At 36.6% G+C, this 23,599-nt stretch overlaps 1 protein-coding gene across 1 annotated transcript in view; it reads left to right on the top strand.

The window, feature by feature from the left end:
- Positions 1-11,046, top strand: part of LOC123839173 (cytochrome c oxidase subunit 6A1, mitochondrial-like) — a 79,212-nt gene extending 68,166 nt beyond the window's left edge. Inside the window, exon 2 of the mRNA XM_054505896.2 lies at positions 10,704-11,046. Coding sequence (XP_054361871.2) covers positions 10,704-10,965 — 262 coding nt within the window. The 3' untranslated portion in view covers positions 10,966-11,046. The remainder of the gene's footprint in view (positions 1-10,703) is intronic.
- Positions 11,047-23,599: the final 12,553 nt, after the last annotated feature.

Genomic DNA, 23,599 nt, shown 5'->3' with positions numbered 1-23,599 from the left:
TCGCTGATCTTCTGGGGGAGGGGCCTGTTGCCGTGGTTTCCAAATGTCTTTGCCGGAGGTGGAACTGCCCCGCCCTTGCCCGGTCCGGGCTAAGTAATCTGCTCAGGTTGCTCTCCAGAGCTTTTGTTCCCTGGGAGCTTTCCGTACAGCTTTGGAGCTGGAGAGTGAAAATGGCGGCCTCCCAATCTCCGCCCCGGAAGGAGCTGAGAACTCAGGGTCCCACTCCTCAGTGAGCCCCCAGAGAAAAGCAGTCAGTCACTCCCGTCTCCCTGTTCTCCAACCGCACTCCGTGCTCACCCGGCCTGTGACCGCGTGTTTCTATCTCTGGCACCCGACCCCATGTGTAGTCTCCAAACCCAGCAGATCCCTGTGGTGCGCTCCCACGCCGCTCCTCCCAGGGGTGGAAGGTGAGTCTCCCCATATCTGCCGCTTGTTGGGTCCCTGCTGGAGGAGCAGTGGCCCGACTGTGCCGCGGATCACGGTTTATGGCAACCCTGAGCTAAGAACCTGCGCCTGGGCTCCGCCTCTGCAGCCGGCTTCCCTGCTCAGTTACCTGGGAGCTCTGCTGCACTCAGGTACCCCCGGTCTTTCTGTGACCCCAAGGGTCCTGAGACCACACTGTCCCGTGAGGGTTCCACTCCCTGCTTGGCCACTGGAGTGACGTCCCTCAGTGGAGCAGACTTGTAAAAGTTCCGATTTTGTGTTCCGCAGCTCTATCACTTGCCAGAAGCAGCTTATGGAGGCCCCTCGCCCGCTGTCTTTCCTCCTGAATAGCGCCTCGGATTCACTTCTCTGCACGTCCTACCTTCCAGAAAGTGGTCGCTTTTCTGTTCAGAGAGTTGTTGCTATTCTTTTCTTTGATCTCCTGTTGAGTTCGTAGGTGTTCAGATTGGTTTGATCCCTATCCGGCTGAATTCCTGAGAGGAAACGAAATCCAGGTCTCCTACTCCTCCACCATCTTGCTCCACGCCCTCTCATTTATAGCATATTTAAGTTCAGCCTGATTAGATCTCATTTCTGCCCTTAGAGATTCTATATTGTCACTAATGCTTTTCTCTAGCCTAGCTATTGACTTCATGATTGCTACCCTGAAGTCTATCTCTGACATTTTGTTTATATCCATATCCATTAGATCTGTGGCAGAGGACATTGTCTCTGGTTCTTTTCTTTGTTGGAAGTTCCTCCTCCTACTCATTTTGTTGAGGGATGGTTGAGCGAATGGACAGAAAATATCAGCCATGACCCAAGGAAAATGCATCTTAGAAAAAATGTGAGGTGGTCAAAAGCTACCACAGGTATACCATGAAAGCCAAACTGATCCAAAACAATAAAAAGGAGGGGCTCCTGGGTGTCTCAGTCATTAAGCTTCTTCCTTCGGCTCAGGTCATGATCTCCGGGTCCTGGGATCGAGCCCTGCATTGGGCTACTTGCTCAGTGGGAAGCCTGCTTTTCCCTCTCCCTCTCTTCCTGCTTGTGTTCCCTCTCTTGCTCTCTCTCTCTCTCTCTCTCTGTTTCAAATAAATAAATAAAATCTTAAGACGAAACAAAACAAAAAAACAAAACAAAAAAGAAAGAAAAAGAAGAGAGAAAAAACGAGGGGGGTGGGGAGAGAGATTATAATCTCTCAGGGTGGACAAAGCAGGGTGATCTGCCCATTCCTGCTTGATTTTTGGTCTTTGTGTTAGAAGACACTATATCCCATATATCAAGATAAAATTGAATAGAGTGAAAAATGGGCTAGTATGGGGCAAAAATCCATAAAACATATGTGAAAAAAATAAATTTAAGAAGCGACTTAAAAACATAGATTGGGAAATATGAATCCATTTAAAACAGGAGCAGGGTTAAAAAAAAAAAAAGAATAAGAAGAGAAACTAAAAAAGAAATGTAAAATATTAGCATGAAGTATAAGCAAGTCGTGAGGGAACACCTGGAGTTCCCTATATTTTTTTCCCCTGGCGCTGGAGTTTAACATTCCTGTGGGAAATAGCTTATCATTCACCTGTTCTTCCAGTCTGTCTTCTGGGGAAGGGGCCTGCTGCTCAGCTTCGCAGGCATCTTTGCCCGGGTGGAGTTGCCCCACCCCTTGTCAGGGGAATGGGCTTAATGTGAGCTGGTTGGCTGTGCGGCTTTTGTTCCCTCAGTGTCTTTCAGCTTTGCTTTAGAGGGTCATAGCAAACGTGGCCATGTGGGAATCTGGCCCAGAGCCAGTGTCACCGTCCCCTCCCCCTCAACAAATCCTCCAGGTCAATCCGTCTCCACCTCTACTCACCAAACTCTACAGACTCACACAATTTGTGCCCGCCACACCTCTCTCGGGGCAGTCACAGGACTATGAGTGTCTCTGCACTTTGTGACTTTGCAATTACTTGCGGCCTTGAGTTTGTGGGTGCACCCTCTTCAGCAGCTCCCAGGTCATGCTGAGTGCTGCCCCAGGGTCCCTTTGGGATCACACCACCCTGAGAGCTGTTGCCCAGGTGTGGGCATGGGCTCTTTGTGTGCCAAACTGCTGAATCCTGGGGCTCCTGCCAGTGCAATTCTCTTGGGAAAGTTACGGGGACCCATGAGCGTCTCTGCACCTTGTGATGCTGCAACTGCCAGTGGCTGTGGACTCACTTCTGCAGTTCCTAGGTCATGCTGGGTGCCACCCCAGTGTCTCTTCATGTGCCACATTTCCCTGAGAGCTGTCCCTGTCATGGGTGCAAGAAGTTCTATATCTCCCCTAGGATGTTAGACAGCCCACACCTTCTAGTCCTTTTCAGGGTGCTCAGGCAGGCAGAGGGCTGTCTCCTTACCAGCTCAGCTCACAGTTTATGGTGTCGAGCTGAAAGTCCCCTCTGGGTTCACTGACTATAACCAGTCTACCAGCTCCACTCCTTGGGCACTCTATTGGTTCGGGCTTCCCCGTTCTTTCTGAGTCTCCTGGAATCCTGAAACCACAATGATCCACCTAGAATTCTGCCCTACTCACCCCCTGTGCACTTTTCAGAAGGGGGTGCCTCTCACTAGAGTAGATTTCCAAGGGTCCCAATTTTTTTGCTCCAGTGTTGTATCACTTTCCTGAGGCCAGTTTATGGAGGCTCCCTCCCCCCTCCGCTTATCTTCAGATATTTCCCTCCAGGATTCAAGGTTCTGCACCTCCTACCTTGCAAAAAGTAGTCGTTTTCCTGCTTGTGGGGAGCCAGATGAATCTTCTTACATCTCAGGTTGAATTCGTGTGTTCAGAATGGTTTGATAGATATCCACCTAAATTCGAGGGACCAGATGAAATGAGGTCCCCTACTCTACTACCACCTTGCCCCCCCTCTTCTTTAGGGTTTTCTATATAGGGTATCATGACATCTGTAAATAGGGAAAGTTTTATTTTTTCCTTATCATTTTGGATGTCTTTTATTTTTTTGTTGTCTGACTGCTGTGGCTAGGACTTCCAGTACTATATTGAATAAACGTGATGAGAGTGGACAGCCTTGTCCTGTTCTTGACCTTCAGAGGAAAGCTCTCAGTTTCTCCCTATTGAGTATGATGTTTCCTGTGGGTTTTTCATTTATGGCCTTTAGTATGTTCTCTCTACCCCTACTTTGTTGAGCGTTTTTATCATAAATGGATATTGTACTTTGTCAAATTATTTTTCTCTGTCTACTGAAATGATCATAGAGTTCTTGTCCTTTTTTTATTGATGTGAGGTTTCATGTTGATTGATTAGCAAATACTGAACCACATTTGCAACCCAAGAATAAATCCCACTTAATCACGGTAAATTATTATTATTTTTTTTTATCATATTGTTGAATTCAGTTTGCTAGAATTTTGTTGTGGATTTTTGCATCTATGTTTACCAGGGATATTGTCCTGTAGTTGTGTTTCTTAGTGGAGTCTTTGTCTGGTTTTGGAATCAGGGTAATGCTGGCCTCAGAATGGATTTGGAAGTTTTCCTTCCTTTTCTATTTTTTGAAGTAGTCTGAGAAGAATAGGCATTGATTCTTCTTTAAGTGTTTTGTAGAATTCCTGTGAAGCCATCTGGTCCTGGACTATTGATTCTTGGGAGGTTTTTGATTATTGATTCCATTTCTTCTTCTTCTTTTTTTTTTTTTTTAAGATTGACAGAGAGAGAGAGAGAGAGCACAAGCAAAGGAAGCATCAGACAGAGGGAGAGGGAGAAGCAGGCTTCTGACAGAGCAGGAGTCCGATATGGGACTTGATCCCAGGACCCTGGGATCATGACCTGAGCCAAAGGCAGACACTTAACGTACTGAGCCACCCAGGTGCCCTTGATTCCATATCTTTGCTGGTTATCAGTCTTTTCAAATTTTCTATTTTGTCCTGTTTCAATTTTAGTAGTTTATGTTTCTGTGAATTAGGTTCTTCTAGGTTGTCTTCTAGGTTGTCCAAATTGTTGGCATATAGTTTTTCATAATATTCTCTTAAAATTCTTTGTTTTTCTTTGGTGTCAGTGGTTATTTCTCCTCTTTCATTGTGGTTTTATTTATTTGTGTCCTTCTTCTTTTCTTGATATGCCTGGCTAGAGGTTTATCAATTTTATTGATTTTTTTTCCAAAGAACAAGTTCCTTGTTTCATGTTTTTGTTTTGTTTTGTTTTTAGTTTCTATATCATTTATTTCTGCTCTAAACTTTATTTCCTTCCTTTTGCTGGTTTTGGGCTTGCTTTGTTGTTCTTTTTCTAGTCCTTTTTGGTGTAAGTTTAGGTCGTTTGAGATTTTTCTTGCTTCTTGAGTTAGGCCTGTATTGCTATAAATTTTCCTCTTAGAATCCCATTTGGTGCATCCCAAAGGATATGGATCATTGTGTTTTCATTTTCATTTATTTCCATGTATTTTTTCGAGTTTTTATTTAAATTTCAGTTAGTTAACATACAATGTAATATTAGTTTCATGTGTAGAACTTAGTGATTCATCACTTAGATAAAACACCCAGTGCTCATCACAAGTGCCCTCCTTAATACCCATCACTTATTTAACCCTTCTCCACACCAGTCCGCTCTTGTAATCCTCAGTTTGCTCTCTATAGTTAAGAGTCTGTTTCCTGGTTTGTCTCTCCTTTTTTGTCCCCTCTATGTTCATCTGATATGTTTCTTAAATTACACATATGAGTGAAATCATATGGTATTTGTCTTTCTCTGACTGACTTACTTCACTTAGCATAATACTCTCTAGCTCCATCTATGTCATTGCAGGTGGCAAGATTTCATCCTTTTTTATGGCTGAGTAATATTCCATGATATATATACACCACTTCTTTATCCACTCATCAGTTGCTGGACATTAAGGCTCTTTCCATAATTTGCCTATTGTTGATAATGTTGCTAAACATTGGGGTGTATGTATCCCTTTCAATCAGTATTTTTGTATCCTTTGGGTAAATTCCTAGTAGTGCAATTGCTGGATTGTAGGGTAGTTCCATTTTTAACTTTTCGAGGAACCTCCATACTGTCCCAGGCACTTTTCAGATCACTGTTTTCATGCTGTCTTCTTCTGGGTTGCTTGCCTGCCTGGAGCAGCACAGTGCAGTTTGGGCTCTATTCCAGCCAAGCCTGCTGACTTTTACAACTCCAAACTGTAGAGACCTGATGTGGTGGGGACCTGCACTGGTCTTTTGGGGGAGGGTCTCGCTGTCCTGGGGCTGATGCAGGTTGGACTGAGAAAGGCAGTTGTGCCAGAGTGAAAGGGCATGGGATTTGGACAAAACATGCTAGAGCGAGGGTCTGGGTTAGCCGCCCTCAGCCCGTGTCTCTGCACCTATGCTGAGGGGCAGGGGAGGGAAATGGAACCAGCTGGTTCTTTTGTCCCCAGAGAGGTCTCTCTGCAAATACCACCTCTCATAGATGAACACCAAGAAGAGTGAACAGTGTCTCCCTGTGCACCTTAGGTGATCCTCCGATGGCATCTTCTGCCCTAGGGTTGCTGGTCCACCTTCTCTCCAGGGGTAAGACAACGTCCTCAGAGGTCCTTCCTAGCCAAACCTGCCAACCTCTAAAATTCTAGTCTTTGAATACCACTGGTTTGCAAAAACTGATGAAAATCAGTTCCTCTTGTTTCCCCAGCCAATAACTTTGGGGAAGTATTCTCTTTCAGTGTTTCCCTGTGCATTTCACTCTCTCTTGCCTTTCTCCTTGACCTGGGCTCTCTCCCTTCACAACACCAATGATCCATTTCTCCCCCAAACCATGTCTCCATACTTTCTACCTTCCTCAGTGTGGCTTCTTCTCTCCCTGTAGTTGTGCAGTTTGTTTTATCAGTCCTCAGGTTGATTTCCTGGGTATTCAGAATGACTTGATAATTATATAGCTGTGTTCGAGGGATAAAGCAAACCTAGGGTCCTCCTATTATGCCACCATCTTAGCTTCCTTCTGTTTCCATGTATTTTTTTATTTCTTCTTTTATTTCCTGGTTGACCCATTCGTTGTTTAGTGGCATGTTATTTAACATCCATGTATTTGTGCTCTTGACAGATTTTCATTTGTGGTTGACTTCTAGTTTCATAGCTATGTGGTCAGAAAATATGCATGGCATGACATTGATCTTGAATTTGCTGAGGCTTGTTTTGTGGGCTAATATGTGAACTATCTAGAGAATGTTCTATGCACACTTGAAAAGAATGTGCTTTAGGATGAAATGTTCTGAGTATATCTGTTAAGTCGATCAGGTCCAGTGTGTCATTTATAGCCATTCTTTCTTTGTTGATTTTCTGTTCAGATGATCTGTCCTCTGATATAAGTGGGGTGTTAAAGTTCCCTAATATTACTGTATTAATATCAATTAGTTCCTTTAAATTTGGTATTAACTATTTTATGTATTTGGGTGCTTCTATGTTTGGTGCATAAGTATTTATAATTGTTATATCTGCTGGTTGGGTTGTCCCCTTTATTATTACCTAGTGTTCTTCTTTGTCTTTGTTACACTCTTTGTTTAAAGTCTATTGTGTCCAAAATAAGTACTGCCACTCCACCTTTCTTTTGACATTTATTTGCATGATAGATGTTTCTCCATCCCCTCAGTTTTAATCTGCAGGTACGTTTAGGTCTGAAATGAGTCTCCTATAGGCAGCATATAGATGAGTATTGTATTTTTTTATACGTTCTGTTACCCTATGTCTTTTGATTGGAATGTTTAGTCCATTTACATTCAAAGTAATTATTGATAAATATATATTTGTTGCAATTTATTATTTGTCTTGTGGATATTTCTGAAGATTTTCTTTGATCCTTTCCTGTCATTCTCTCATGTTTTGCTGATTTTCTTTAGTGATATATTTGGATTTCTTTCTCTTCATTCTTTGTATGTTTATTAGTGTTTTTTTGATATATATATATATAGTTACCATTAGGTTTTAATATAACCTCTTCTGGATAAAGCAGTCTATATTAAGTTGATGGTTGTTTAAGTTTGAACCTATTCTTTACTCCTCTCATCCCCACATTTTAGATGCATGTTGTTATATTTTACATCCTTTTATTTTGTGAGTTTATTGATTTTTTTTTTTTTGGTGGAAATATTCATTTCTACTGCTTTTGTGTTTCCTACTTTTATACTGTCACTTTTGGTCTCTCCCTTCCACTCAAAGAGTCCCCTTTAATATTTCTTGCAGGGCTAATTTAGTTGTCATGGACTCCTTTAGTTTTTGGGAAACTCTTTATCTGTCCTTCTATTCTGAATGTTAGCTTTGCTGGATAGAGTATTCTTGCCTGCAAATTTTTCCTATTCAGCACTTTAAATATATCATGCCACCCTCTTCTGGCTTGGAAATTTTTTGTTTAAAATTCCCCTGCTAGCCTTATGGGTTTTCCCTTTTAAGTTGCTGAACTCTTTTTTTCTTGCTGCTTTTATTTTTTTTATTTATCACTAAACTTTGCCTATTTAATTACAATATGTCTTGGTGTGTATCTGCTTTTATTTATTTTGATGGGAGCACTTTTTGCCTCCTGGATCTGGATATCTGTTTACTTCTCCAGATTAGGAAAGTTTTCAGCTATTATTTCTTCAAATACATTTTCTACTCCCTTTTCTCTCTCTTCTTTTGGGACTCCTATAATATGAATGTTATTAGATTTGTGAGTTACTGAGTTTCTTATGTCTATTCTCATTTGTGTAATTCTATTTCTCTTTTGTTCAGCTTGATTACTCTCCATTACTCTGTCTTCTAGGTCAATAATTCATTATTCTGCTTCTTCCAGCCAGCTGTTCATTCCACCATATATGTTTCTCATTTCATTTAATGTACCCTTTATCTCTGCTATGTTATTCCTTATCTCTGTGTTAAAGCTCTCATTCATATCTTCCATTCTTCTCAAGTCCAGTGATTATTCTTATGATTACTAGTTTAAATTGTGTTCAGTCATGTTACTTATATCTTTTTTGCTTAAATCTCTGGCCATGGCCTTGTCTTATTCTGTCATTTGGGATAGATTTCTCTGTCTTCTTATTTGTGTAAATCTCTTGCCTGTTTCTCTGTGTTAGAATGTCAGCTATTTAGGGCAATGGCTTTATGAAGAAGTCCTGTAGTGCCCTGCTTTGTGGTATCCCCTGCTTCCCAGGGCCTGCACTTCCAGGAGTGTCTCCAATGTGTGCTGCATATGCTCTGCTGTTTTGTCCTGGCCTATTTGTCCTTCAGACCAGTCATTTGCAGAGGCTGTATTTGTCTACTGTGAGCAGTGTTTGGTCCCTGGCCTAAATGTGGTGCATTTTAACTAGGTGTGTTCTGGTCTGTTTGTGAAATGAGACCTATCACCACTGCTGCCAGAACTGAGATTTTGCAAAACTCCTGTGTTGGGAGACCTGGTGTGAGCAGGGTTTGGGCCAAGCTTCTCAGGAAGGGGGAAGGAAGCTGGCCACACTGGGACTGAGGCAAGGGTTACTGCAAGGGGCAATTCCAGCAGAGCATGGGGGATGTGAGGATTGGTGTAAGCAAGTTAAATAAGTGTCTGAACTATGCTGGTTCCCACAGGTGCCCTCTGTTTATGCTGAAGGGTAAGAGGGAAATGGTGCTGGCCAGTTCTTTGTTTCTAGTGGGGTCTCTCTCTGAGTGTGCTCTCTCTGGGATGTGCTCCAATATGAGCAACTAACTTCCCCACTGTATGCCCCAGGTGCTCTTCAGATTCCTGTTTCCATGCTGTGTGTCTGGGTTGTTTGCCTGCCTTCTCTCCAGGAGTAACATAATGCCCTCAGGGCTCTATTCCAGCCAAGCCCTCTGACCTTTGAAATTCCAGGCTTTACGCCTCTGTGGTTGCCAGAAGTCATGAAAACTCAGCCTCTCTTGCTTTCTAAGCCAGTTGCTATGGGGATTTGTTTTCCCATGTTCCCTTGTGTGTTAGTCTGTCCCTTGCCCTTATCAGTAATTTCAGCTCCCTCCCAGCTGCAGCAGCCACTGTGTTTCTCCCCTAAACCACATCTCTGCACTTCCTACCCCCTTCAATGTGGCCTCTCCTCTTCCTTTAGTTGTGAAGTTGGTTCTCCCAGTCTTTAGGTCCATTTCTGTGGTATTTAGGATGATTTGATAGTTATCTAAATGTAGTTCTGGGGTGAGACAAGCCTAGGGTCCTCCTACTCTGCCACCATCTTCCAACCCCCCCTTTTCTGAAAATATTTTAAAATCTCTTTTTTACATTATATCATTTCACTGTTCTATTTTTAAGCTTTTTTGGGGGCAGGGGATGTTTTGTCTTTTATCTCTATTCTGCTGTTAAATCCATACAATGATTTTTTTTTTTTTTGCATATTCTGTATTATTCAGTTTGGGAATTATCATTTGTTTAATTTCTGTATTTTCCTTGTGTCTACTGAGGCATCTTCATGCATTGTGGGGCTAATATACATTAATTTTTTTTTTCTTGAGACTGAATCACAATTATCTGGTTTTGTTTGTTTGTTTGTTTTGTTTCTTGGTTGGTTGGTTTCTGTGTTTTAACTTAAAATATTTTTAACAAAAATTGACGAGCCTATGTCAAGAAAATAATAGAACTTCACTAATATATATGTGAAGAAATATAAATTTCTGGAAGATAGTATTCAATATTACATATATTTCAGTTCTCATTAAGTAATATCATATATCCATTTCTTTTTGGATTGAAGTACAGTTAACATACATATTATGTTAATTTCAGGTGTACAACATAGAGATTGGACATTTGTATAGATTATAAAATGATCATTATGATGTCTAATTAGCATGTCACCATACAAAATTATTATAATATTATTTAAATTATTTCCTATGGTGTACTTTATATGCCTATGACTTAGTTTTTAGTACTGGAAGATTGTACCTCTTAATCCTTTTTACCTATTTCGCCTGCTGCCCCCAACATCTCTCTGCTCTAGTAACCAACAGTTTATTTTCTGTATCTAGGAGTCTATTTCTATTTTGTTTTGTTTGTTCATTTGTTTTGCTTTTTAGATTCCACATATAAGTGAAAATATATGGTATTTATCTTTCTCTGACTTATTTCACTGACCCTTTAGGTCAATTCATGTTCTCTCAAATAACAAGATTTTATTATTTTTATAGCTGAGTAATATTCCATTGACCTTTATACACTCATCTATCATAGACACTTCTTTATCCATTCATCTATCATGGACACTTACATTGCTTCCATATTGTGGCTATTGTAAGTAATGCTACAATAAATATAGGGATGTGGATATCTTTTTCAATTAGTGTTTTGTTTTCTTTAAATATATACCCAGAGTGGCGAGTGGCGCCCACGGCGAGGAGGGCTCAGCTCGCATGTGGAAGGCTCTCACCTACTTCGTAGCGCTCCCTGGCGTGGATGTGAGCATGCTGAATGTCTTCCTGAAGTCGCGTCATGGAGAGCACGAGAGACCCGAGTTCGTCGCTTACCCCCATCTCCGCATCAGGTCCAAGCCCTTTCCCTGGAGAGATGGTAATCATACTCTATTCCATAACTCTCACATGAATCCACTTCCAACCGGCTATGAAGATGAATAGAGAGAACCTGGACCACCACCCAGTGGGGACCACAGCACTGGTTTGGACCAAGACTCTGCACACGGACCAGAAAAATCTATGGTAGCTCTAGTTTTAAGTTTCTGAGGAACCTCCATAGTATTTTCTATAGTGGTTGCACCAATTTATATTCCCACCAATAGTGCATTCTCACCACTTGTTCCCTTCCTTCCTTCCTTCCTTCCTTCCTTCCTTCCTTCCTTCCTTCCTTCTTCCCTCCTTCCTCTCTCTTTTTTTCTTTATTTTCTTTCTTTCTTTCATTCTTTCCATTCTGTCAGATGTGAATTGATGTCTTATTGTAGTTTTGATTTGCATTTCCATGAAGATTAGTGATGCTGAGCATCTTTTTACGTTCTGTTGGCCATTTGTGTGTCTTCATTGGAAAACTGTCTATTCAGGTTTTTGGATCATTTTTTAATCAGATTTTTTTTTCTGGAGTTGTATGAATTTTTAAATATATTTTGGATATTAACCCTTTACCAAATATATCATTTGCAATCTTCTCCCATTCAGTATGTTGCCTTTTCATTTTGTTGATGGATTTCTTTGTTGTGAAAAGCTTTTTAGTTTGATGTAGTCCTAATAGTTTGTTTTTTCCTCACCTAAGAAGACAGATTTGAAAAAAAAAAATATTGCTAAGGCCAATGTCAAAGAGTTTACTGCCTATTTTTTTTATTTTAGGAGTTTATGGTTTTAGGTCTTACATTTAGACTGTTTATACATTTTGAATTTATTTTTGCATGTGGTGTAAGAAAGTCAATCAGTTTCATTCTTTTTCATGTAGATGTCAAGTTTTACCGGCACCATTTATTGAAAAAACTGTCTTTTCCTCATTGTATATTTTTACCTCCTTTGTTGTAGATTAATTAACCATATAAGATTGGGTTTATTTCTGAGTTCTCTATTTTTTTTCCCATTGGTCTAAATGTCTGTTTTTGTGTCAGTAGCATACTGTTTTGATTACTATAGCATTATAATACGGTATGAAATCTGGTAGCATGATATGTCCAGCTTTGTTCTTTTTTCACAAATTGATTTGGCTATTCTGGGTCTTTTGTATTTCCGTGGTAATTTTAGGATTATTTGTTCTAGTTCTGTGAAAAATGCTATTAGTAATTTGGTAGTGATTGCATTTAATCTTTAAATTGCTTTGGACAATATGGACATCCTAACATGTTTATATTTTTTCAATCCATGAGCATAGTATATCTTTCCATTTATTTGTGCCATCTTCAATTTCTTTCATTAGTGTTTTTAGAGTATAGGTATTTACCTTCCTTGGTTAAATTTATTTCTAGGTATTTTATTTGTTTTAATGGAATTTTAAATAAGATTTTTTTTAAGTTCTCTTTGTGGTATTTTGTTATGTAGGGTAGGGAGTAATGCAGACAAAATAAAGTTGTTATTCCTTCTTTGTCGTGTGCAGTTATTCCCAGACATTTTGTTTGTTTCTTTCGCTGTGTTGCTAAAATTTGTGACGTGGACTGCTGAACATTTACAAGCTGAATGTTCATGAATAGCAGTCTCATGGTTAATCTTTCTCATGGTATGGGGGCTGTGACCTCCTATTCTGCCATTTTGGTAATGGCACATCCCATTCATCCCTAAATAGATACTTGGGCTGCTTCCACATTTTAAGTATTATGAATAATGCTTCTATGAACATGGAGGTACCAATATCTCATTGAGACCCTGTTATCAGTTCTTTTGAATCTATGTCCATGAATGGGATTACTGGGTCATATGGTAATTCTACTTTTAATTTTTTGAGAAACAGTCACATTGTTTTCCATAGCAGCTGTACCATTTGACATTCCCACCAACAGTGCACATGTGTTCCAATTTCTCCACATCTTCTTAACACATGTTTTTGTTACTATTGTTGTTGCTGTAATTGTTTTGTTTTCATATTAGCCATCCTAACAGTGTGAATTACCTCATTGTAATTTTGATTTGTATTTCCCTAATAATTAATGATATTGAGCATCTTTTCATGTGGTTATTGGCTATTTGCATATCTCCTTTGGAGAAATATATTTTTTAAGATCTTATTTATTTATTTATTTGAGAGAGAGAGAGAAAAAGTAAGGGGAACAACAGAGCGAAAGGGAGAAACAGACTTCCCTCTGAACAGGGAGCCTGATGTAGGGCTCAATCACAGGTGCCCCCCCCTTTGGAGAAATTTCTATGCAAGTCCATGGCCATTTTTGAAGTTAGATGTTTAAAATATTTTGTTGTTGACTCTTAGGAATTCTCTATATATTCTGAATTTCATTTATTTTTTTTACCTGGTGGCTCTGGCTAGGACTTCCAGTACTGTATTAAATAGAAATGGTGAATATGCGCATACTTCACTATTTTTAGAGGAAAAACTTTCAGTCTTTCACTATTGAGGATGATGTTGACGTGGAATTTTCATATATGGCTTTTAGTTTCCTTCTACTCCTAGTTTGTTGATAGTTTTTTTTTTTAAGATTTTATTTATTTATTTGACAGAGAGAAAGACAGCAAGAGAGGGAACACAAGAAGGGGGAGTGGGAGAGGGAGAAGCAGGCCTCCCGCTGAGCAGAGAGCTTGATGTGAGGCTCAATCCCAAGACCCTGGGATCATGACCTGAGCCAAAGGCAGATGCTCAATGACTGAGCCACCCAGGCACCTCCGATAGTTTTTATCATAAAAGGTGTTGAATTTTATTAAAGGTTTTTTCTGCATCAATTGAGATGATCATGTGTTTTTTTATTTTATTTTATTATGTTATGTTAATCACCATACATTACATCATTAGTTTTTGATGTAGTGTTCCATGATTCATTGTTTGCGTATAACACCCAGTGCTCCATTCAATATGTGGCCTCTTTAATACCCATCACCAGGCTCATGTGTTTTTAAATCTCATTTTGTTTATGTGGTGTTTAACATTAATTAATTTTCCTACATTGTGCCATCCCTGAATTGCAGAAATTAATCCCACTTGCTTAAGGTTTATAATCATTTTAATATGCTACTGAATTCAGTTTTTTGTTGTTGTTGTCGAGGACTTGTGAATTAATGTTTATAAGGGGTATTGGTCTCTAGTTTCCTGTTGTGTCTTTTTTGGCTTTGATATCAGTGTAATACTGGTCTCTGAATGAGTCAGATAGTGTTCTCTCCTCTAGATTTTTAAGGAAAATTTCAAAGGCATTTGTGGTAGCTCTTTACATGTTTGGAATCTACCAGTGAAACCATTGTTTCAAAAACTTTTTTGTTAGATTTTTCATCACTGACTCAATCTGCACTATTATTATAGAACTTCTCTATAGAATTTCTCTTTTTGATTCTGAAAATCTTTTTTCATATATTTTTATTTTATATTATTAATTGCATAAATGTTTATAATGGCTGTATCTTCTTGCTCTACTGAAACTTTTTTTAAATTTAATGTCTTTCTCTCATGTAATTTTTTTTTTTAAATTTAAAGTCTATATTGTCTGAAATTAGTAGAGCCACTGTGCTCTCTTTTGGTTAGTATTTGCATGGAATATTTTTTCATTCTTTAACATTTACCCTAGTTTCTTTGGATCTAAAGTGAGTCTCTCTTAGATGGCATATTTTATACAGTAGTTGGATTGAGTGTTTTATTCATTCTGCAGTTTCTGTCTTTTTATTGGATAGTTTAATTCATTTAAAATTAAACTGATTACTGACAAAAAGGGACTTCTGTCATTTTGCTATTTGTTTTCTATATTTCTTATAGCTTTCCCCCCTCATGTTTTGCATAACTGTCTTCTTTTGTGTTTAGTTGACTTTCTGTTTTAAATGAAATTCTTAAACTTTATTCTCACTTATTTTTTGCATATATTATTTAGTTATCTTCTATAGTTACCATGGGGATTATATTTAACATCCTAAAGTTATAATGCTCTATTTTGAATTTTTACCAGTTTGACTTCAAGAACATAAAAAAGTTCTGCTCTTTTAAAAGCTTGATTCACATCCCTTTAGTTGTTGATGTCATGAAATTACATGTTTATAAATTGTGTCCCTAAACATAAACTAATAATTTATAAAATGCATTGATCTCTTAAATCAAGTAGAAAAAATGTTCTAAAGCAATGTTCTAAAGTAGTTCTAAAGCAAAGTTACAATAATACTAGCTTTTAAATTAATATATATATTATAAAAATGTTTTTATTTTTAAAATTTTATTTATTTCTTTATATTTAATGTATTTTTAATGAGTTATACACAGGGATAATCCCATGATCTGCTACATATATGTTTACAAACACTTATATTTTAATGAAAGAAGATATTACTTAAAAGATGGATCATATAGTATCATTTCAATGAGTTAAGCATATGGCAATTTCCATATGCTTCTACATGTAAGTTTACAAACACATATCTTTTTTAAAATTTGTTTTTATTTTAATTCCAGTTAGTTAACATACAGTGTTATATTAGTTTCAGGTGTATATCATAGTGATTCAACAATTCCATACATCACTCAGTGCTCATCACAAGTGCACTCTTTAATCCCAACACCTATTTCACCCATCCCCCCACTCACCTTCCCTCTAGTAACCATCAGATTGTTCTCTATATTAAGAATCTGTTTCTTGCTTTGACTCTCTCTCTAATTTTTCCCCTTTGCTTTGTTGTTTTGTTTATTAAATTCCTTATATGAGTGAAATAATATGGTATTTATCTTTCTCTGTCTGACATTTCTCTTAGCATTATACTCTGTAGCTCCATCATCTTTGCAAATGGCAAGATTTCATTCTTTTTTTATGATGGAGTAATATCCCATTGTCTGTATATACCACATCTTCTTTATCTATTCATCAATTGATGGACACTTGGATTGCTTCTAGATGTTGGGTATTGTAAATAATGTTGCTAAAACACAGGGGTGAATATATCCCTTTGAATCAGTGTTTTTTGTATTCTTTGGGTAAATACCCATAAAATAATATATTTTTTAATGTATTAGTCTCTTAAGTCATGTGGGAAGGATGAGTTCTGTCCTACCAGTTTTATAACTCTGCAAAGGGTCACTTCCTGTATCTGTCCAATTTTTTAGTCATTTAGGGTGGAGTATAACTCTGCTATTTATATTTTCTTTTTTTAAAAGATTTTATTTATTTATTTGACAGAGAGAGAGGGGGAGGGAGGGAGGGAGTGAGGGAGGGAGAAGCAGGGAGCCCAATGTGGGGCTTGGTCCCAGGTCCCTGGGATCATGACCTGAGCCAAAGGCAGACACTTAACCAAGTGACCCACCCAGGTGCCCCATTTATATTTTTCATGGTTTGATTGCCTCTTGATCTTAAAGAGTAGGGCACATTGGAAAGCCATGGACCCCTTGATTAGAGATTACACAGTCAATGCATAAGATCTTTGGGGTCAATTACATTGGGACTGAGAAAAAAGGAAGGAATAGAGAGGCATCTTATTTCAAACCAAATTCTTGGGAAAATGAGCAGGTGATGAGGTAAAAGGGATGATCTCCCTTTTATGGCTCCCTTCACCATTCTTGAGAAGAGGCCAAGCTCTTAAAAGACCAGTACAAAAACTTTTTTTTTCTGTTTATTTTTCATCAGCTCAGCTTAAGATTGAGTATTCAGCTAGTCCCCAGTAAGGAGTTATGGATGCTCTTCTGGAGCACCTCCATTGCATCTAAGGTAAAAATGATCTCATTTCATACCTGTAATCACATATAGAGAGTATGCCATGAGGCTCCTTCTTCTCTCAATATGACTGATGCATTCTAGTGGGCTCATTAGTCAGAAAATACAGGTCAACCAGGACTTTTCCTGAGTAGGTAAAGTAACACATTGACATTATTGGGGAATTCCCAAATGTGCTCCACTCTCTTCCTTTTTCTCTACTATTCTTCAACCCCTCTCTTCCTTCCTCTTTTTCCTTAATTGTTTTCTTCACATTTCCTTTCTCCTTTACCCCCAACTGGTTCAATCAATTGCTCTTAATATAGTATGCTCTGTTCTGGACTATGCTAAGCAATGCAATAGAGAGAACATAGATTACAATAATATTTTATTTAACACTAGACACTGCAAAATACTATACATTATCTCACTGAACTTCTCACAAGTAGAGTGAGTAGTTCTATTCACTTTAATAGATCAGACTTAGAGGCATGAGCTGTTCTTTATGGTAGTTTATAAAACTGGTTGATGACCAAGCCATTAACTAAAGTCATGTCTTTTAGTTAAGAATTTGATGCTTATTCAACTATATTCAATAACCATCTATTATAATAATTTTATTATATTGGTCAAATTTGGTATATTTTTTACATATTAAAGTTTATAAAATGCCTTCACATGTTCTCAAAGTTGTTTCTATTTCAGTTGTATTGTTTTAATTAACATTGTTCAATTATCATCAGGTCACCCTAACAATGTATCTCAGTACTCTTATTTTCAGCTTTGGGCATGTGCACACATGTACACACATTATCCTCCCAAATAATAAAGTATTCCCAGGTCAGTGTACTAAAAGGGGCTAGAAACAATAACACCACAGTAACAGTGAATAGCCTGAGCAGCATTAGCAGCCAGCTTGGTTTCTAAACACCATGGCCTATTAAGAGAAATCAGAGCTGTAGGATGAAATGGCTCATTAAACATATGGGGCATGGAGAGTTTGAGACCCTGTGTAAGAAAGCAAAGAAATATTCAGAGACCAATGGGTACATGCCAAAAAGACAAAGGAACCAGATTGAAGGGGCTCCAACTTACCAAACTTGACTCAATTTGAAAATTAATTTATAAAAAAAAACTATAAAAAGATTATAACATATTGATTGAGTAAAAAAACTCCAATTTAATCTATAATAATATACTTAAACCAACTAACCAACAAACAAATAAGTAAAACAAACTGCCACCATTGCTAATGGTTGTTACACTATTTGCTCTTAAAATTATTAGTTAAAAAAAGAAAATAAGCATTTATGTGGCCATTTTTTTAAGGAACTATAGTTTACTCTCAGCTAATGTGATGAAGTTTTTCTTTGCATAAACATGCTGGCTAATATATATGAAATGATAAAATTTTAAAGTTACCAGTTTTAACATCAAGCTCGGATCATCAATAGATGCTAAAACCATTTGGTGAGGAGAATTATTCTGAGATGATGGTCATATAAGGAGCACTAGGAATTTGTCTCTCCCATCTAGACAAACAATTGCACCAGCAGTATCTTTCTGATGTAAGAATTTTCAAACACTGGAATCTGTTGAAAGCTTGCAACTTCCAGAGGAAGTCTTGGATGATAGGTTTTAGTTAATTTAGGTCAATTACAGCTCTTAGTAGAAGCTGCCCATCCTCCCCTTTAAGCCCCATGGCAAGTTACTATGCATATGTTCTTGTAATAGCCTGTTTACAGGTTGCAAGAGCCCAGATGGGTGAAAAATACCCTGTCTTCCAAATATCAGGGATCAGTGCTCTGATCACTGATTGCTTCCTTTGATCATAGAACTGCAGACAAAATGATAAGAAGCAATTGTTTTACAACTCCCCCCATTGTTGCAGGCTGAAATGACTTCTGGGGATTTAAAGGGCTAGTGGCCTTTTTTCCCCTTATCTTATTTTTTTTTCCCTTCCTTTGGTTACCAGCCATTAAAGACTAGAGCATTCAAAAGTAACTGCATATATGGGGGAAATTAGAAAATGACCACAAATGCTTAGGGAATGCCATGAGCTCAGAAAAGATCTGACATGTTTAGTTTACATCTCAGACTCTCAGCACAGAGACAGCTAACAACAATACAAAAATAAATAAATAAAAATAGTAACAAACATAGACCCTGGGGGAGACAGATGATTTGATTTCCAGAGTTACCACATTATTAGGTTCAAATGTCCAGTGTTCAACAAAAGAAATAACAAGGTATACCAAAAAATAGGAAAAATATAGTCCATTCAAAGGGAAAAAAGCATAAACTCCCTGGGAAGGACCTGATGGAACTCTCTTAGATAATCTATCTTAAAGGTACTCAAAAAGCTAAAGAAATTTGTGAAGAAAGTCAAGAAATTATGTGCAAAAAAATGGAAATGTTAATTAAGAGATAGAAAGCCTGAAAATGAACCAAAAAGAAATGCTGGAGTTTAAGAGTACAATAACTGAAAATAAAGATTTACTAGAAGATTTTGAAGGCAGATGTAAATATGTAGAAGAAAGAATCATGGAAGAACCAATGAAAATAGAATAGTGGAAATTATCAAGTCTGTGGAGTAGAAAGAGAAAGACTGAAGAAATTTGAACAGAGTCCAAGAGACATCAACAAGAGACCACCATATGCACTGTGGGAGCCTCAGAAGGGAGAACAGAGAGAAAAAGGAGTAGAGAATATTTAAAGAAATAATGGCTTGAAAACTTCTCAAATTTGATGAAATACATGAACATAAACCCCCAAGAAGCCAAACTAACTCCAAGTTAGATGAAATTAGAAGCTTATACCAAGACAAATTATAATCAAACTTTCAAGAGCCAAAGACAGAGAGAATCTTGAAAACAGCAAGAGAGAAATAACTTGTTACTTACACGGGAATCTCAATAAAAATATTATCAGATTCATCGCCAGAAATTTCGGAAAGCAGAAAGTAGTTAGCCAATATATTTAAAGTGCTAAAAGAAAAAAAAATCAATCAAGAATCATATCATCAGCAAAATTATCCTTCAAAATTGAGGGAAAATTAAGACATTCTCAGATAAACAAAAGCTGAGGGAGTTAATTATGACTAGAACTAATCCACAAGAAATGCTCAAAGGTCTTGGGTGGTGAAATTAGAGGCAGTAACTCAAGCTATATGAAGAAATAAATATCTCAATAAAGATAAAAACATGGACAATTATAAAAACTACTATTATTGTAACAAGGGTTTTTAATTCTACTTTTTATTTTCTACATGATTAAAAAAACAATGATTGGTCTAAATTCTATTATTGCACTTTGGTTCATAGGTCCACATTTAGTTTTCCACATAATTTTAGAGACTAATGCTTTTAAAAGAATTATTATCTTATATGTTTGCTCACACAATGTATATAGATGTAATTTTGTAACATCATCAATCGTAGAAGTGAAGATAGAGCTGTAAAGAGGCAGACTTCTTTGTATGCTATTGAAGTTAAGCTGGTATAAATTCAAGTTAGAGTATTATAACTTTAAGGTGTTAAATGTAATCTCTATGGTAACCACAAAGAAAATAGCTATAGAACATACACACACAAAAAAATGAGAAAATAATCTAAATGATTCACTTCAAAAATCAACTAAATACAAAAGAAGACAGTAATGCAGGAAATGAGTGATAAAAAAGCCATAAGACATATAGAAAACAAAAAATAACAGAAGTAATCACTTTAACTTTAAATGGATTAAACCCTCCAAAGACAGAAAATGTCAAAATGGGTAAAAAATGACTCAATTATATGCAGTTTATGATACTCACTGTGTATCTGAAGACACAAGTAGATTTGAAGTGAAAGGATGGAAAAGGATATTGTATGCAAATAGTAAGCAGCAGAAAACAGGAGTGGCTGTACTAATATTAGACAAAATAAGCTTTAAATTTTAAAAGTTTATAGGAGACAAAAAGGACATATTTTAATAAATGTTTCAATAGAGAAAAAAGATTTGTAATTATAAACATCTACACACCTAATAACATATCATCAAAACCTATGAAGCAATACTGATAGGATCAAAGGGTGAAATAAGCACTCCTACAATAATAGAAATTTCAACACTTCATTCTCAATAATGAATAGAACAATCAGAGGATAAGAAAAAAAAAATGTGGGCTTAATTAACACAATAAACCAACTAGATCTAACAGACATATACAAAACATTCTACTCTAGAACAACATTCTTCTCAAATGCACATGGGACATTTTCCAGGATAGATGATATGTTAGGCCACAATTAAGAATCAATATTTTTACAAAGATATATATTATACAAAGTATCTTCTCCTGCCAAATGGGATGAGGTTAGAGATCAAAGCCATTAAAAGAAATAAAAGTAGAAGATTCACAAATCTATAGAAATTAAACAGCAAACTCTTAACCAGTGGATCAAAGAAGAAATTAGAAGGAAAACTACAAAGAAGAAATGACAAGGGATATTTAAAAATACTTAGAGATGAACAAAAACAAAATTTACTGGACACAGCAAAAGCAGTGCAAAGGTGGATATTTATAGCTACAAACACATACATTAAAAAACAAGAAATATTCAATCAAACTCAAAGAACTAGAAAAAGAAGAACAAACTAAATGCAAAGTTAGCAGAAGATAGGAAATAGTAAAGATTGGAAAAGATAAATAGAAAAATCATAGAGAAAATCAATGAAGCTAAAAGTTGATTCTTTGAAAAGACCAACAAAATTGATAAACCTCCAGCTAGATGAATTTAGAAGAAAGAAGACTCAAACTACTAAAATAGGAAATTAAAGAGTGGAAATCACTATCTATTCTACAGAAACAAAAAGAATTATAAAAATAATATGAATATTTTTACACCAATATATTGGATAACATAGAGAAAATGAAAAAAAAAAATTCCCAGAAACATAAGCCTATGAAGATTAAATCACAGAGTCAGTTATCAAAAATCTCCTGGGGTGCTTGGGCGGTTCAATCAGTTAAGCAGCTGCTTTGACTCAAGTCATGATCCCCAGGTCCTGAGATTGAGCCCCGCATCAGGCTCCCTGCTCAGTGGGGAACTTACTTCTCCCTCTCCCTCTGCCTTCTGCTCCCCCTACTTAGTGCTCTCTCTCTCTGTCAAATAAATAAATAAAAATCTTAAAAAAAAAAAAATCCCAACAAAGAAAATCACTGGACCTGATGGTTTCACTAGTGAATTCTTCCAAACATTTAAAGAATAACCAATATCAATATTTATTACACTTTAAAAAAAAATTGAAGAGGAGTTTACACTTCCTAACTCATTCTATTAGGCTAGTATTACTCTTCCATTAAAGCCAGACAAAAGACACTAGGTGAAACAAAAACTACAGACCAACTATGGTCAGTATAGTATTGGAAGTTGAAGCCACTGCAAAGAGGCAAGAAAATAAATGAAAGACATCCAAATTGGAATGGAAAAAGTAAAATGATTTCTGTTTGCACATGATTTATATATGTAAAACCCTAAATATTCCACATAACAACAATTAGAAATAATAAATTATTCAGCAAGTAGCAAGACACAAAGTCAGCACATAAAAATCAGTTAATTTCTCTACCTACCAATATACAATCTGAAAAGAAAGTTAAGAAAAAAATTCATTTATAATAGCATCAGAAAGAATAAAATATTTGCCATTTAATTAACCAAGGTGGTGAAAGACTTGTACAATGAAAATTATGAAACATTGTTGAAAGAAATTAAAGAAGACATAAAGAAAAAGGAAATACATAAATATATCCCATGTTCACAGATTGGAAGACTTAATATTGTTAAGATATCAATAATACCCAAAGAGATCTACAGATTCAATATAGTCCATATCAAAATTCTAAAGCTTTTTTTTGCAGAAAAAGAAAAACCTATTCTAAAATTCATATGGAATTTCAAAGGATTTCAAATAGTCAAAAAAATCTTGAAAAAAAAAAAAAGAAAAGCAAACCTGGAGAATTCACACTTCCTTACTTTAAAACTTACTACAAAGCTAAAGTAATAATAGTATGGTACTGGCATAATGAAAGACATATAGATGATGGAATAGAATAGAGTGTGCAGAAATAAACCTTTGTATAATAGTCAAGTGATTTAGGCACAGGCACAAAAGATAAAGTAAAAAATGGACTTTAAATTAATAAAGCTGTGCATCAAAAAAACCCTATCAACAGAGTAAAGAGGTGATGTACAGAATGGGAGAAAATATTTGCAAATCATACACTTGATAAAGGATTAAAATTCAGAATATATAGAGAACTCCTAAAACTTAAAAACAGCAAAAATGTTAGCAACCCAATTAAAAAAAATGGGCAAAACTTTTGTAGACATTTCTCCAAAGAAGATACACAAGTGGCCAATAACCAGTGAAAATATGGTCAACATCATTAATCATAAGAAAAATGCAAATCAAAACTACAGTGAGGTACTACATCATGCTTGTTAAGATGGCTAACATAAAATAAGAATAAATAAATAACAAGTGTTAGTAAAGATTTGGAGAAACTGGAACCAATGTGCACTGTTGGTGAGCATGTAAAATGGTACAGCTGCTGTGGAAAACATTATGACAGTTGCTCAAAAAACTAAAAATAGAAGTACCATGTGACTCAGTAATTCCACTCACTGATATATATGCAAAAGAGTTGAAAACAGGGTTTAACAGAGGTATTTGGACATCTATGCCTATGGCAGCATTATTCACAATAATTAAAACATGAATGCATCTCAGAAGATCACTAAATGATGAATAGATAAGCAGAATATTGTGTATACATACAATGGTTTTATTAAAAAGAGGAGACCCTGAATAAAAACAGAATGAGATAATTATTGCAGATTAAATGAGATTAGAGACATAAAAGATTATGCACAAAACTTGACTGGAACCTGGTTTGAAAGTAAACTACTATAAAAAGTTGTATT

The sequence above is a fragment of the Mirounga angustirostris genome, unplaced genomic scaffold (assembly GCF_029215605.1).
Source record: "Mirounga angustirostris isolate CCGP_5_RB_7025 unplaced genomic scaffold, mMirAng1.0.hap1 SCAF_3, whole genome shotgun sequence".
In the NCBI taxonomy this organism is placed as follows: Eukaryota; Metazoa; Chordata; class Mammalia; order Carnivora; family Phocidae; genus Mirounga; species Mirounga angustirostris.
The sequence above is the reverse complement of the archived record's forward strand: the minus strand, read 5'-3'. Positions and strand labels throughout refer to the sequence as shown.